Below are 16,990 nucleotides of genomic sequence, written 5' to 3'. Positions count from 1 at the left end.
CAATGTTAGCTTACACTTCCAACACAGAGGGGAATGTCTGAACATATCTCCTTTTGAAAAGAATCTTGGCTTCTGACCTCTGTCAAGATGCTTGCATTTTAAATCTGTTAACTAGACCTGCGATTAGATGCCATCATTACAACACATATGCTTCCCACCTTCCTTGCTCTAGACCACCCAACGTAAGGCTGGCTAAAGTTTATTTGCTGTCAGCCTGCCTGTCTTGGAAATTAAGCAGAGTACAGTATACACTGGCACCCGGGTGAACCAGTAGGAACTAGATTTCTCACACAAATCCTCATGGATCTGTCCTGGGAAATTCTCATAGAGCAAATCAGAACTGACATTTATTTGAAGAACATGCACTTTTTCACCCAAATGGTATATTCATTATTTTCATTTAGAAAGTATATCAATCTAGGAAGTTTTCAGTAGCATGTAAAAAACAAACTGGCCTAAACAATCAAAGAAGTGCAGTGGGCTGTGTTGTTCTTCCCAGCCTTCATCCCTCCCTGGGCTGTGTCCTTTGCTGTGTAATTTTGAGGTTGCTCCCTCTAAATGTGAGCGTATTTCCCTAACTCATGGATGTTAGGCTCAGCGACATGACTTGCTTTGGCCAGATTTAAAAAGTATTCCTATTTTCACTTACCTTTCTTGTATTTCTGCCATTGCCGTGAGAAGAACAAGCTCTGGCTCCCTTGCATCAGAGAAATGTGAGGCAGGTTTGGAATCTGCAGGTTGGAGCCAGACCCAGCTGAGTCCAACCTAGATCAGCCAACTTCCAGCTGACCCAGAATTGCATGAGCCAGAATAAGTGACAGTTGTTTTAAGCCAATGCATTTTGAAGTGGTTTGTTTCCCAGCACTATTGTGGCAATAGCTCACTGATATGTATTGCTTATATAACTGAAGAGTCCAAAGGTAGTATGGGTTTCAGGTAGGGTTTGAAAAGAATGCCTGTTCTGTTTCTCTGTGATTCTCTTGGGGCTTCAACACAGGATGGTTTCCCTCTTGGCATGATGACCATAGCCATTTCAGGCTTCACATTTACACCACATGCCATCCAGAAAACAAGAAGGCTTCTCTTCCTCAACTATCATGCAGAAGTCCTGGGCTTCACTCTAATTAGGTTAACTTAGGTCACATGTGTGTCCTGACCCAATCACTGAGGAAAGAGAGGTGGGAGTATATGACTTGGTTTATGTGGATCCGAGTCCCTCTTGAAAATGGGAGTGAGCCCAATATCTTCCAAAATCTCTGTTGTGCCAAATTAAAGGTGGGAGTTGTAGGGTGGAAGTGATGTTGAGAGGCAAAGCAATGTTAATTATGGAGTCTGAAATCTCCCACTTTTGTTTTAAATTTCTATCAATATATTGTTTGGCTGAAGCCATTTTCCTTCCTCCATGTTGCTAGGCTATCTAGAGACAGAGAAATGGGATTTATGCTCTAGATCTGAGATGTTACCTTTAAATGGCAAAGCATATGGCCCCACCCATGCCCCTACAGTACTGGAAAGTGGGTGGGAACCCAAATAAGACTTTACCATTATTCTGTCAGACTTCTAACTCCTGGTATCCCAGGATTTTAAGAAAATCCAAAGCAGGTTTGACCTATCAGAATGTGGAGATTTCTGACCTAGAGGATGAAGTTAATGCTGATGTAGTTAACAGCATGGGATGAGGTGATAAGAATATCTTTCCATTGACTTCTGATCACCATTGTTTCCAATGAGAAGTCAGCTGTAATTCTTGTTACTGTCCAGACACCATAGTAAGCACTAAACAAAAAATGTGTGTTGAATCAGTGGATTAAAAATAGAACCAAGATCTTTTGGCACAGATCCCAATGTTCTTCCAAGAATGCTCTATCACTTCTTTGTAAAACTTTACTTTGCACATTTAATGTACCCCTTGCAGCTTCTGCAGGGAAGTAAATCAAATCAATGACTAATTCAGGCAATTTTTGTAAACATGGACATTAACATGATCACCAGTTACTTTCTGTGATTCTAAGAGGCTCCCTGACTCTGAAGTATCTGAAAGGTTGAACAACCCTAATTATTTAACACATTCTTGCCATTTAATAAATGTTTCATTTTACAAATATTATTGAGCATCTGCTGTCCAGAAGATACTGCGTTAAGTAATGTGAGGGACACAGAATTGAACATGAGCTAAAACTTATCTTCAAGTACCCAACTATTATAATTTGTTACTCAAGGTTTCAGGGAAACTGTGGACAGAAGAAAACACTTAGGACCTCTCATGGAACTACAGATTCTCAGGGAGTAGCTTGCCCGTCTCCTTGTAGTACCATTTACTGGTGTTCTCTAATCATTGAGGGTCTCTGCTCTGTATGAGACATCTGTCAGCATTAAGACAAAATCTTGAAAACCAGGCATTCTGATGTGACCTAGTTGAGATGTCAGGCATATTCACATATTCATACATTAATTTCTTAAAAATATCTTCCCATGCATTTCACTGTGGCTGTACATGGGCACTACTAGGTTTATTTTGGTGGTAATGTCCTGGTTAAATAACTCTACATACTTGGTAATTTGGGGGTATGAACACTGCTACATTTTCTTTGATTCCTTCTTTGTATTTTTTTTCCAGATGAGTTATGCTTTAAATCATACAAACAGAAAACTAACATTGGAACCTAAAATAACTGTCAATGCCAAGATCATTGTGGTCGGTGCATCCAGTGTTGGAATTTCCTTCCTAGAGACATTGGTATTTTGGTGAGCTATTTTACTCTATTGATTGATTGGTTTTTAAATAATAAAAATTATCTTCCTACACCTGAAGAGGACACCCTCAGAGAACAGACCTGAGATTGTTCGGTACTCCACACACCCTGCCTATGTGGATGAATGAATCAGTGAAAGAATATTCTACATCAGGGGTCAGCAAACTATAGCCCTGAGGCCAGGTCTGGCTTGCCAAGTGCTTTTGTAAATAAAGCTTTATTGGAACACAGCCACACTCATTTATGTGTTGTCTGTGGCCATTTTTGTGCTACAATAGCAGATTAGATGGCAGACTCCTCTGCTGAGTAGTTGCAACAGAGACCATATGGCCTTCAGTGCCTGAAATATGTACTGTCTCACCCTTCCCAGAAACAACCTACTGACCCCTTTTCTAAAGGAATGTTTTCCTTACTGGCAAGATCATAAGAACCACCTGCAGCATTTGTTAAAGATGTAGATTCTAAGATCCTGCACCCAACTTGCAGAACCTGGACTCCTGGGGAAGGGTCTAGGAATCTGAATGTTAATAGGCGCTCCACATAATCAGGTGGGTTTGGGAATGAGTTTTGACTTCATACATTACAGTTTCAGAAATGGCATGTGGGCCAGGACCTTTCTTCAGCCCTTGAATTTTGGATCCCATGGAACAGGTAAAACCCTTCAGGGAATACAGAGGCCTGTGCATCTCTTCTGATGATGTTTTCTCATCCCCCTCAAAGCACAACAAGGTTTCCTTTCAGAGCCCATTTTTCTGATGCGTGATGCTCAGGGATTTGCAGCATCCCCAGTCTGTCTCTCCATCTGCTCACTGAATTGAGCACCTCTTTAATAGAAAACACCCTGGGTTAGGGTCTGAGAACTTGGGATCATGGCCTGGCATCATCAGCACCTAACATGGAGCCCTCAGTGTATTGCCTAGCTTCTGTCAAACTTGCTGTCTTCATTTATTTTTTAAAAAGTCTCATAGATGTTTTAAAACCCTGACTTTGGGAACCACAGAACCCTGGATTAAGAGTCCAGTTTATCCAAATCTTTTGTTCAGGATCACGTGAAAAACTTTAGCTACCATTCAAAAGTACAGGTGCTGAGAGGTAAGCAGGAGATAGGAAAATGCAGCCCACCATCACTCTTCTGGGCCAGCAGAGTTCTTAGCTCAAGACAGGTGGGGCCTTGTGAGGGGCTGGGTAAGAAAATGAATGGAGGAAGTGACCCTCAAAAGGTGTATGTGCCTGGTTAACATGGAGACGAGCTAATCCCAAGTGGTTATTTTGCTCATTTAACATCACATTAACCAGATAAAAAAAGAATTGATTTTTTTCCCTTTCTAGCCAGTTTGTTCAGTTCTCCAGAACATACCCTTAGGTAACTAGAAATAAATTATGTGTCATTATTGAAGTTACTAACAGAGTTCATGTGCTTTAAATAATGTGGTCAGTCTGCAGCAATATTTCACTGCAAGCATGAAATGATGAGAAGCACCTAGGAATATTCCATTCCCAGGGCATGCCACGTTGTAGTCTGCGTGCTTCACTTATTCTGATGGGTCTCTGCCTTGAAAACTTTCGAACAGCAAGTTTCATGCAACCATTTTTGAATGATGAATTATCAAGGTGGAGCTGTGAAATTATAGCAGTTAAAAGTTATCATAAACAGGTCTTAAATCTTAATTTAGCTATCTACTTAGTCATAATGTTTTATTTAAATGATTACATTGAGACATATACAAGTAATTTTCTTTTTGTGGAGTCAACTTAGATTTAATAAAGACAAGTATAAATTTTGATGTAAGTATTGGGTTGATTAAATTTCCCAATCAAATAGAGCTTTTTAAAGCATTCTAAAATACTCATAATTCTCTGTCATCATTACACAGATTATGTACACTAAAAATAGACTGGTATCAGTTTACGGATCTCTAATCCTTAAGAGAGGAAATCGTTTTCTTATTATTTTTCTCTAATTATCTTAAGTTAGCAATCACCATGGTAACCTACTGCTTATTTTACTTTCCCAGTTTAACTGCCATTTGAATTTAATTTTATACATGATTTGAGCTGAAATGAAGAAATACAGCTTTCACCCAACACTGACCACCAATGAGGATTGAATCTACATTTTGGAAGCAAAATTTAGGAAAATCAGCCTCCTTGTAGTCTTTTTTGTTTGTTTTTGTTTTTGTTTTTGTTTGGAGAGAGTCTCACTCTGTTGCCCAGGCTGGAGTGTAGTGGCGCAATCTTGGCTCACTACAACCTCTGCCTCCCGCCAGGTTCAAGCGATTCTCTTGCCTCAGCCTCCCAAGTAGCTGGGATTACAGGTGCAAGCCACCATGCCTGGCTAATTTTTGTATTTTCAGTAGAGATTGGGTTTCACCATGTTGGCCAGGTTGGTCTCGAGCTCCTGGCCTCAAGTGACCCACCCACCTCAGCCTCCCAAAGTGCTAGGATTACAGGCAGGGGACACTGCACCCGGCTGCCTTCTTGTAGTCTTGAGCTGCATTGTCAGACTCAGCAGGGGCACCATCGTTCCTAGAAAATCCACTTGAGGCTCAGGACAGTAACCTCTTTCTTCAGAAAATCTGGTAATTCTGTCATCTGATGACAAAACAAACACAACTTTCTCCTTGTATTATTTCCATGCAAGAAATTATAAAATACATTTGGTCTTCTCTTCAAAGGACACCAAAAGCAGTTTGTGTAAATTTCTATCCTTTCTTCCCCAAGTGCTGAGGTGCTACTGGGAGAGCTGAAGTGCTTTACGCAAACTCACTGCCTAATATACCCTAGGATGTAAGCTCCATGTGATGAGGGAATACTGTGCTGGTGTTCTGACTTGTTTTTAAAGTATGCTATTTTATCTGCTAGCTGTGTGTAGTTAATCTGCACAGACACATCTCCTTGTCTGTGGTTGTCAGGCCTGAGTCCTGCATCTTGTCCTTCCTAGGGGAAGCCTCTTAGGCCCTCCAGCACCGGGAGACATGCGTAGCAGGCGTTTTCCTGGGGACGCACTCCAGCATCCCATTCTTTTACTTCCCCTGCTGTCCTCCGTGCCTTCCTGTTGTTGGCCCTGGTGATCCCCAGCAGAGCCTAGGAGCCAACGGCCCTCAGAGGCTTCTACAGTCTCCCTCAGCCCTGCAGGAGGCCTCCAGGGGTGGAGATGGGCAGGGGCATAGAGTCATTCAGGGTGGGGTGGGCTCAGCTCATTGGTTCCCTTCCCCCTTGTCTTGTGCACTTGGCCTCTGAGGGGAGCCCAGGAGGAAAGGACCCAGCCTTCTTTCCTGTCACCTGCCCGGCCAGCACAGGAGCATGCGCGTTTGTGGCAAGGATCAGGAGCTGGGCAGGGCAAGGCGAGGGCAATGGGGTGGTTCTCTTGCATTGCAGGGCATAGAGGAAGAAAATGCCGGCTTGTACTATGGGGTAGAGGGCTGTGAATTGGAGGGGAAAAGACAGATCTTAAGACATTCACTGTGAGATTATGTGTGTTCTTCATAATGCCCAAGACATTTAAGTGATAGACTTGGATTATTTTTCAATGACTGTTCTTGTGATTGGTGGGTTGTGTTCATTTGGCCACCCTGTTCTTTGGGACTGAAAGTTCCTGGCTCGGACACTACAGATGTCACGTGTGCATTCTCCTTCTCAGCACTTTCGTTATGAAGACTCTTTAAAACCTCCAAGCACTGGAGAAAGAGAAAGAATTTGGCTGCAGCCATTAGCCCACCTCTGCTGCCAAGCAGTGCTGTGGCCCTGAGGGAGGTACTGTCCTCATCTGTGCCAAAGGAGAGTCCCAGCAGGGGCTCCCAGGTCCTGCCAGCCCGAAGGCACCACCACGATAGAAACTCCACAAACCCTATGAGGGTGAGATCTGTAAAGTGAACTCACTATAAAGTGAACTCCCACCGAGTCTAGCATCACTGAACTCCTCAAATGCAGTGCTTTGACTATTTCAGGTTTCCACAAAGATACTCCAGAATCTTTTTTAAAAAATATATAAATGCTATAGCAAAATAGAAGAAAAAAAAAGAAGAAGAAGAGGAGGAGCCGGAACCAGGTGTATGCACCTCTCTGCATCCTTTCACTCCTGGTGTGGCGCGTGGACCAGCAGCATTGACATCACCTGTGAGTTCGTCAGAACTGCAGAACCTCAGGCCCTGCCCCAGACAGTGTCCCAAACAGGCTTTTTCCCAGAATTATGCAGAACAGCACCTTGACTGTCTCCTGGGCCTGCGTTCATGGAGCTGAGGCAGTTGCTCTCCTCTTCTGTTTCAGCACATGAGTCTCTATGCTTCAGTGTTTTATAGTATTTACTCCTAATTATGGGGAAGTTCCATTTTAATCCATTATTTTTTAACTCTTTCCTAATTCAATCCCAATGTAAAGAATCTTTTGAAGAGCCTGTAATGGCACTAGAAAAATGCTTACAGGAGTCATGGATGACAATGACTGAAAGCAGCCCAGCCGGTGTTCCCGTGACCCTCCGTGTGACTAGACCCTTTGCGTGATTCGCAGGAAGCACTGGTTGGTGGGCACTGGAAAGCCCGGGTTCCCCTTGTCTTCCACTTCCACCACTGAGAAGAGTTTTCTTGAAAACCAACCAAATCATCCCAGCAAAAGATGCAACTTCAGACTTTCAGCCTAGACATTGATCCCCTCATCGAGTTGAATGTGTCGAGGTGACTAAGAATAGCTTGGACCAAGCAGGGCATGTTTTTAAAGCTGCAATTGTGGCAATGATCACCACTCCTGTTATCGGGTCGTGCAGTTCCGCACAATATCCGGCACAGCTGTGGGCTCTGGCAGCAGCCAGCCTAGCGCTGGCGGCTTAATTAGGCTTTTTATCTTTACATTTGTCTGAGGACATCTGAAACCTTCAGTGTGGCCTGTCACTAATTAGGTGACTAATTAAATAGTCAGTGCTTCCTTGCTGATCTCAGAGCTCAACCGCAATGGACAGGTTTGTGACTGTGACTGCCTGTCCTGTCGGTCTCTGCACGTGTGCGCCTCGCAATTGCCCTGTGCAAAAACGGCATGGGAGTGAGGCCCAGGGCATGTGCAGGGCCGCCTTCCAATGTGCCCAGGCAGCAGGCAGCATGGACATCCACGGGGGGGGCGTACGGGAGATGGACATCCACGGGGCATACAGGACATCAGGTCTGGTGCAGAGGCTGGTCTGGTGGCCAGAGCAAAGGGGATGGTGGAAGGAGCTTTATGTGTCAGGCTCAAGAGTCTCATTCTCCCCAGGCAGCAAGACTTGACATTCTGCCATCAGAGAATAATGATCCAGAACTCACCCTGGTGTCACTAATCACAATGGGGTTTCCTATTTGACTCCAATATTTAAATGTAATTAATGTTAAATGAAAGCACCTCCATTTACTGAAATTATCCACCCCTGCTTGTTTCAGTGTAACTTATCTCCTCATACCCACATTAGAGACTCCCAGAACAAAAGCAAAGCAATCCACTTTGAGCAACCTTAGGCCTTTTCAATGGAGGAAGGTCAGCTTATTGTCCTTTTTTTGTGGGTGCTTTGTGATTCTTTGGCATTAAGGGTAAGTAGGAAATGCATTTTTCATGATCACACACAGCACAAACCATGTACCTGGATCTGAGTCGTACACCCGCCTCCTCAGTCTTCATCATTTGTTATTGGATGATTTTCGAATAATGACATTGGTACCTGTCTTGGTTTGCATTCTTTCAAACCAAACTGAAAACAAAGCATTTGGATACAGGTAGTTGATTTGGGAGTGATCCTAGGGAACTGCCTGAGAGCAGGGCCATGTGACAGGGAAGTGAGGACAGCCACAAAGCCAAAAGACACCCTTGTCGGTGGGTCCCCACTAGTGGACAACTGAGGTCAGAGAAGGGCCTTGGGCAGAGACAGGCAGACAGGAGACCCTTTGCAGGTGAGCAGGTGGGCCAGGGTGAGGTGAGTGGGCCTCAACACTGTCTCTGGGGCCAGGGTGAGGTGAGTGGGCCTCAACACTGTCTCTGGAGTGCCCTTACAGTCCCTTAGTTTGCTTAGTTTGTTCGGTTCTTCCTTGTTAATATTCTTGAAGTTGCCTTTTACTGAAACTTGGGCAGACACGATGATGGAGAAGAAGCCGGATTAGCTAAGAAGGCCGTGTGGAGAGGATTTTGTGGGTTTCTTGCAGTTCTAAAGAGGATGCAGGTGTACTACCAGAAAGTTTTGCTGGAAAAGAGATGGCATTTAGGAACCTTGTCTTGGCATATACTTTATTTCTACTTTGGGATGGAGTTAAGGTTAGAATCAGTAGTTTTCAAAACATGGTCTGTGGCCCAGCACCGTCAGCATTACCTGGGAAGCCGTCGGAGGTGGGGATACTCAGGCCCGGCTCTCCAGGGACTGAATCCGAAACCTGGGGGTAGGGCCAGGCTCTGCTTTCCCAGCCCTGCAGGGGAGGTGGCAGGTCAAGGAAGTCAGAAGCAAAGAGTGGAGAGGGCCCAGGAGAATGATTCTATTACCCAGAACTTCAGTCTCCTCACCTGTGCTGCAGGGAAGGCATCCAGAATTCCCTCCTCACACACCGGCCTGAGCATTCAGTCAGGTAGCAAATGTCAAGCATCTGTCCAAAGGCCTAGTGCTGACACTTGTTAGACAGACACCTCCCCAGTAAGTAAATTTGCATGTCTAGACCCCCATGGAAACCTGCATTGACTTTCAAAGGCGGGAAGTGACTGGGGAGCTGGAGTGTCCTCCATGTGGAGGGCACCCTCTTCCCTGAGGACTGAGCCGGAGGTGTTTCCAACCCGCAGCTGCATCTGACTCCTGGTGAGACATTGCCTGGAGTCTGCAGAACATCCTCCTAAGAGACACATGTCTCTCAGATATTTAATGGGATCATACACTTCCTTCATAGAAACTTACATTAAACTCTACCCTCCTTTCTTGAGACTCCCAAACGCTCAGGAGCCTCTCAGTTTTCTCCTCCTTGAATAGAGCCTCTCAAAGTGCCATCCCTGGCCCGCCAGCATGGACAAAACTTGGGAACTGTTGGAAATGCAGATTTTCAGGCCCCACCCAGACCTCCTGCATCAGAAACTCTGGGAATCGGGCCCAGCAATGTGTGTCTTCACGACACCTGCAGGGACTCACTCAGTCAATGCCACTAGGCCAATAGGCCAATGTGGTCTTTGCCCTTCCTGCCCCATCCTCCCATCCCCACTTTTTTCATGGGCAGCCTCACTCCCAGAAAAGCAAAAGGCATCGTACACCTTCAGCTGCACACCCTCTCCCACTTCGTCAGCTCTGCATCCGCCAGTCACTGACCTTCCTCCCTGCGGAGGGAGGATTAGGGCCGTAACGCCCATGCATTTGAATTCTTTTATCTTGGCGCACATAAAATGATGTACAAGAGGACTGAAGGAGTAAGGACATATCAAACTGCCCCCGACTTATAGCATTTGATGTTGGGTAGAAATTTGGAAGGGAAGCTCAGAAAGAGCCCTGCCTGAAAACACAGGCATGAGGGCCCTCCAGTAGAGGTGACAGGTGGTCTTCGTTGCTGGGGAGTGGGAGGACCGTGAGCCTCTGTGTGAGACCCAGAGTAGGCAAAGCCATCTATGGAGCAGATGGCTTCTGGAGACCAGGTTTCTTGCTAAGTGTACTTCTCTGAAGATAAATGTCCTTTCAAACAGATAATCCAACACTACCAGTATAGTAAGACATTGGGACCTGAAAAAAAAGGTTTGAATTCTCCATTTTATTTTAAGACCTTGTGGTGGAGGAAAATGTTGTGAATCACCTTGAGATTTTAGGGTTAATATTAAGTAACTGTTTCTATAAGCAACAGATTGCAAAAGTTCCAGGCTCTACAATTCTGTACATCACAGCCACTTGGATAGGGATGGGGAAGGTTGTACAAATACAGTTTCCTGGGACCCTGTTCCTGGCCTGGGGTGGGTTTCAGGAATATGTACAATATTTTTAATAGAATCCCCAGGTAATTCCAACATGCAGGTGGGTTTAGGAGCCATTTATGTAGACATTTGCTCAAAATTGGCAGCCTCATCTATAAGGAAACCTATTTCCCCCGTAATTGCTCATTCTAACTAACTTGTATTTATGGGTTTGTTTTCCAAACCACATTTTCTAATTCCTAGCAAATCATATAACTTCTAAGTCACATCATTACTTTGGGGCTTGCAGGGCCTAATTTTTAAGTTATTATTAACATTATATAGTTGAACCCACATTCATAGTATTAGCATGCTAAACGGGACCTAGCAGAAAGCATTTCACGAAGTCTCATGCTTAAACTGTCACCATTAAGAAGGAAGGCCCAAGAAGAAACCTGCCCATGTGGTGTTAATAAAGCCTTGCTAATAGCCAGCTTTTGCCCAAAACATAAAGCTCTTCTTTATCCTCCCCCACCAGAAGTGATCCCACTCGAGTTTGAATTCCCATAACCCTCCATGATTCCATCCTTAAGGAAGCAAATGGATTTGTGTCTTGTATTTTGCCATCTCTCATGTGCAAGGGCTTTCTGGCTTGTCTTTTGATAGCTGCCATCTTGGTATTTACATCTGGTATGTGTTCAGTATATATAAACATATGCTTAAAATGTAAATGTATAATGGTTTTACCTCATAGACATAGATAAAAACATCATTAATCATTTCCCCTAGATTATAAAGGAAAACTCAATTTCATTTTAATCTGTTTTGCCAGAACTCTCAAATTTTATTCTTATCTTTTCAATTGACATTTCAAGAATGGCATGCATTTTCATTTTTTCAGTAAGGATTTATGTGTTTCTTTTGTGATACATAAGTGTTTTATCTGAGATCCTGAATGTCTGCCTAGCCCCTTATCCTGGCCACTACGCCTCTCCCCTGCCAGGTCCCTGAGGACTCCAGAGAGCACCCAGGGCCCTCCAGGCAGACACTTCTACCTTAGTGCCGGGTCCAGTGTTGAGTCACACCCAGACTCAGGGTACCTTACGAGACTTGCTCCTTGCCCCATTTCTCCAGGTCCCATCCTGATTCCTACAGGAGCTCCAGGACCAGGGAGCTCTGACCCACCACCCAAGGTGGAGCCGGGCAAGATGGCACTCAAGAGAGAAGTAGGGTCAGGGAGAGAAGTTTTAAGCTCTGTCTTACCCCAGGAACTGCCCACTCCCTTCTGGATGTGCTCAGAATCCTCCATCCCATGCCTCCTCTATAGATCTCTCTCTTCGGTCTCCCCCTGGAGGTCAGAGTGTGTCATGACCAACAACTTTGTGGCCATGGATGCAGCTGCCGTTTAATTTTACTAACAACAAAAATGGATTGAGTACTATTAACACACGCAAACAAACACCCCATAACTCCTTAATATCATCTGATACCAGTCCAGTGTTCAGTTTTCCCAGTGGTCTTAAAATTGTTCTTTTACAGTTAGTTGGTTTGGATAAGGATGCAAACCAGGTCCAAATACTGCATTTGGTTAATGTGCCCCTGAAATCCTTTTAAATATTTAACAATCTCCTGCACTTTTCCTGTTTTCTTAAATTTATTTTATTGTTAGGTTCTTGCATGTTAGAGAATTTATGATGAAATAATACAATGTGTGGCGTTTACTCCAACCACAACAAACAGTGTTGGTGAGTATTTTAAAAGCAGCACGATGTTAGTAATTGCTAAGCTTCTTTCGCCTCATGTATATTTAAAATCCTCCAAAATAAAAAGTTTTTTAAAAATAAAAAAATTAAATTAATGGCTCAGGACCTTGTCCAAAAGTCTCTTATGATTTACACAGAAAAAAATATTGCTAAAGAAAGTTAAATTTTTTCAGGGAAAAACTGGTAGATTCTCTTATTCTGCTGTGTACTTACAATAAATATTTTGTGAGGATTTGTTTTGCCTCTAATATTGGAAGTTCACAGAGCTCCCAACTTTTAAACTCCATCTATAGTATTTTATGGCATGTGTTGTTGTTAAGACTGAATTAAATCTGAGTTATTTTTTAACTAGTAGAATATGTAGATAGGTGACATATCTATCATGAGCTAGGATTTATTTTCATTTGGCAAATATTTTTGTCACTGTTTTGAACCATTCAGAAAGCAGAGGTTTTAGTAAATTAAATTGAAACATTTAGATCGATGTGGGGTAATAATTTTTTCTCTACATTATCTATTTGTTCAAATAACAGCATTAATTAAAGCAGTTAATTAAATCACTTGCTTTGGTTGCCTTTGCTATGCCTGCACCCTGCAGACGCACACACACAAAATCAGCTAGAAAATAACTAGCGATCGCCTAGCGGGCTGACATGTATCTACTGCCCAGAAGGGTAAGCGCCATGAAAAGTTTTATGTTTCTTTTATCATGTTCACAATAAATTGGCAATGTGACCCTCTTTATTTGAAGGATAAGGATGTTTAGACCTAATTTTGTAGCTGTCCTCCTGAAGCATGGAATGAAACACAATACCTTTTACTTATTTCCCTGGATACCCTAATCCCTCCCTGCTTTACAAGTATCTTTGAGCTGTTCCTCCCTTTGTATCCACAGCAACGTGAAATCCCCACTGGAATTATTTGCTGCGAAAATGCAGGTGCCCTTGTTTAATGTTTCATTGGCTTGAGCACTTAACTTGGAACTTTTTTTTTTTTTTTTTCATGATATGGTGACCTTTGATTTTGGAGCTGAGGGCTCACGGTGATGTTAGATATTGTTTATATACATTAAGCCAGCACCATTAGATCTGAGTTTATCTGTGGTTCTGCTGTTCCTGCCATTTCACTGAATGCATGCCCAAACCCAAGCTGTACTATGTGACCCACTGTTCTATTTGAAGGAACTTTTTGAATATTCATAGGCGATCAAATTCAAAATCAGTCTATTAGAATTATGTATTATAAACTTCATGATTTTAGACTAATACTCTTACATAGTTATAAATTTAAGAAATTAAATATTTAGACATTGCTAAATCAGATTATAGAGAGAACCATTGCAGCAAAAATATGAGGTTGGAGAAAGAAATGAAAATGCTGGTGATATTTTCATATAAAGTCATGAAAGGGCAGGGAACGTTCCCTGAATAGCAAGGAGGTTGATGTTACAAAGAAGGTTGGGGAAGTTTGGTTAGGCCCAGCCGGAAGGATGTTTATGCCATGCTAGGGAATTTGGACTGAACAGTTTGGTAATCAAAACACTTAACATTTATTGAAAATGTACTATGTAGCAGGCAATATTTTAAGCATTTTGCAGACAATGATTCATTTAATCTTCACAGAACCCCTACGAAGCATTAGGTTCTAAAGCCACAGAGAGGTCAAATAACTTGCAAAGGTAAAAAACATAGAAGTGCTAGAGCTGGGAGTCACACTAAGGCAGTCCGATTTCTGAGACCGGGATCTTAATGAGTCTGTTCTGCAGCTACCTTGGTAAAATCCCTACCAAGAACAAAGGTAGGGATTTTAAAACCAGAAACCGTTGAGATTTTATTTAATTTAAGAAGAGGTTTCCAGTAGCTGTGTGGAAGATGGGCAGAAGAGAGAGACTCATGCCAGAGAGACAAACCCTCTAGACAAAATGGTGAACTAAGGCAGTGTGTTATAGGAGGGCCGGGTTGCAGGGGCGTTCTAGAGATGTGGACAAGGTCAAAGTGATTGGACACAGTGGCCAATGTGGGTAGTGGGAAGGAACCTGAGACTGGCTTCAAAATTCCTAGCTCAAGAGGTGGTTAGTTGGCCAAAGCTTTGATGGAGATAGAGGAGGAGTGGGATGAGGTGACCAAGAGCTTTGTTTGGGCACATACTAAATTTGAGATCCCCTGGAGCATGCCAGTTAGGGCTGATAGGCATTTAGAAATTAGATTGAGAGCTTAGAAGAATTACTGTAGTATAGTACATGTGTAAGAGGAATTAATAGTATAGTAAATGTGTAAGAGGAAGTCCTGGTGGTGGATAACATCATCCACAGAAATAGGCATGAAGCTTGGGAAGCTTGGCTAGGGAGAAATGGACAGAGGAGGAGGAGCTGGTAAAAAAAAGCAGTCATGAAAGAGAGCCTCAATTTAGACCTACTTTCATCCCAGACAGGAGGTTCTGTGGCGACAGCTCCTGGGGGAGGCCTCCTGCATGGTCCCAGCTCTCACTGTTTCCTCCACCCCTGCTCCTTTAGGCCCAGGATCGGTGATGGCACCCACTGCTGCTAGACCCTGGGTACTGCCCTTCCCTCTTTGTCCCTGTAACCCTGCATACACAGCCACATTCATTGAGTAAGGCCTTGTGGAGTCCGCCATCTTTTTTTTTTTTTGGCCTGGATCCTGACTAATAAGGATCTTCTCCTATCCCCACCTCATTCTTCCTCCATGAGTCAACGAAAATAGAGACCTCTAGTTGCCTCCCAGTATTCATTCTGCACTTGGTGACAAAACCCTGGGAACTGTGGTTCTTGGAAACATCACTGTGTTTTCTTTGAAAAACTACATTTTCCAGACTCCCTGCTGCTCCCTGGCCATGTCACTGAGTTCTGGCTAGGTAAGCAGAAACGTGGGACTTTCAGGAAGGCTCCTTAACAGGCAGCCCTCTATGCCCTTTTCTCCTTCCTCTGCCTGTAATGTGGCTGTGATGGCTGGAGCTCCAGGAGCCACCTTGAATCCGAGGTGACCCTGAAAATGGAAACCACACATGGAGAAGCACAGAAGCAGGTCACAGGCCCAGGTGACTCCGTGGATCCGTCCTATCAGCACAAGGCTGGTGATGTCCAAGTGTCTTAAGTATAGTTTTAAGAGAAATTTGCTCTCAGAGGGACTGAGAGAGAGAGAAGAGGAACTTGAAGAGGAGACAGGGTTAATGGGGAGACACATCTCTTCTGACTCAGGGGAATGGAAGAATGCTCTAGATATGGTAAGAAGGAAACATAAAAATGCCTGGTGACCAGTCCTCATTTTCTTTATGACATAGGGGATGTGCTCACCTGAGGATGAGGAAGGGGGATAGTAGGGATAAAAGAGGGGTTACAGTAGAGAACTTGAAGGCTGGAGAAAGGCCCAGAATAGCAACAATGAAGAATGCAAAAAGATTTTAACTTGGGCTAAAGAAAAAGAGTGGAAACCTGTTTTTTAATGTATTAAAATTCAAAAAATGCCTCTATCCCCCCAAAAATTTTTGTACTATATCATGATGGATTAGGTTTTTTAAAAACTATTTTGTTTTTTGGGGGAAATTTTAAATTGTACAACAGCATAATTTAGGATAATGCAGTGTGGTAGTTTGGTAATTTATAAATCATTTGATTCATGTTGTTCAGTAATTCAAATGATTCAAAACCAAAGGGATTGTCTTTGTAGTAAAAGATATAGCTGGGTAATTATTAAGCCTTCTATTTACATAGAGATGTAAAAAAGGACTATATATAACTATTATTGGTATAACATAAACCACATTTCTATCACATAACACCCAAAGCTGGGATAAATTTTAACTGCATGTGAGTATAAACACTTAATATTATTAGCATTTTCCATTAAATGGTAATAAATCAGAGACAAGTAATCAGTGTGCACTTGTAGACTGTCAGCCATAAGTAGCTGGGTTAATTGTGACCTTTATGTTATTTGAAGATGTTCAAATTTTTTATTCCTATTATTAGAGGATAAGATGTGCTCAGTTTTCTTCTTATCAAATAAGAATATTCATTCTTAAATGACACTCATCCTTAGAGACTTTAGAGCAAAACCTCTCATAATATTGAGCTATTTTTAAATGTCAGGTTCAGTTGAGTTTATTGCATTTCTGGCCTGCACCATCACCAAAAGTCTCCTGCTTTTAGTGCTACTTAACAGATTGTCAGTAAATTGATAGCAGTTCCACATTTGGAACATTTCCAGTCTTCTCATGGGAAAGGAGGGCAGGTGTTTCTCTGACTTGGTGAAGGCTTCTTTTTTGGCATTTGGTTGATTGAAGGGGAGGTGTGAACTAAGAAGAGATTTTAGAAAAAAAAATCTCATCAGCATGAACCCTATGAAAAGATCAGCTCACCATAAAATTTTACTGACTTTAACTAGGGGGTGGATTTGCAGCAAGAGCATCTTGAATCCTGATGAACAAACTTGGAGTGAACCTTGAGCATGTGAGTTCTTCAGAGGCCTCTACTCAGGTGCACTTTACCTGTAGAACTGGTTAGAGGGAGTACTGTGGGTGCCTGGGGCAGGGCACTGCCTGAGGCCAGCAGGCCTGGCTTTCATAGCTGGCACTGCTTATGAGCTTTGTAACCTGGAA

General features: G+C 43.0%; 1 protein-coding gene across 2 annotated transcripts in view; it reads left to right on the top strand.

The window, feature by feature from the left end:
- The window catches only part of CFAP61 (cilia and flagella associated protein 61), a 301,491-nt gene that overhangs the window by 163,358 nt on the left and 121,143 nt on the right, over positions 1-16,990 (top strand). For both annotated transcript variants that reach the window (XM_010369117.2, XM_030914334.1), the window contains exon 18: positions 2,618-2,745. In XM_010369117.2, the coding sequence (XP_010367419.1) occupies positions 2,618-2,745 (128 nt within the window). The remainder of the gene's footprint in view (positions 1-2,617; positions 2,746-16,990) is intronic.

The sequence above is a fragment of the Rhinopithecus roxellana genome, chromosome 13 (assembly GCF_007565055.1).
Source record: "Rhinopithecus roxellana isolate Shanxi Qingling chromosome 13, ASM756505v1, whole genome shotgun sequence".
In the NCBI taxonomy this organism is placed as follows: Eukaryota; Metazoa; Chordata; class Mammalia; order Primates; family Cercopithecidae; genus Rhinopithecus; species Rhinopithecus roxellana.
This window is presented reverse-complemented; position numbering and strand designations above follow the sequence as displayed.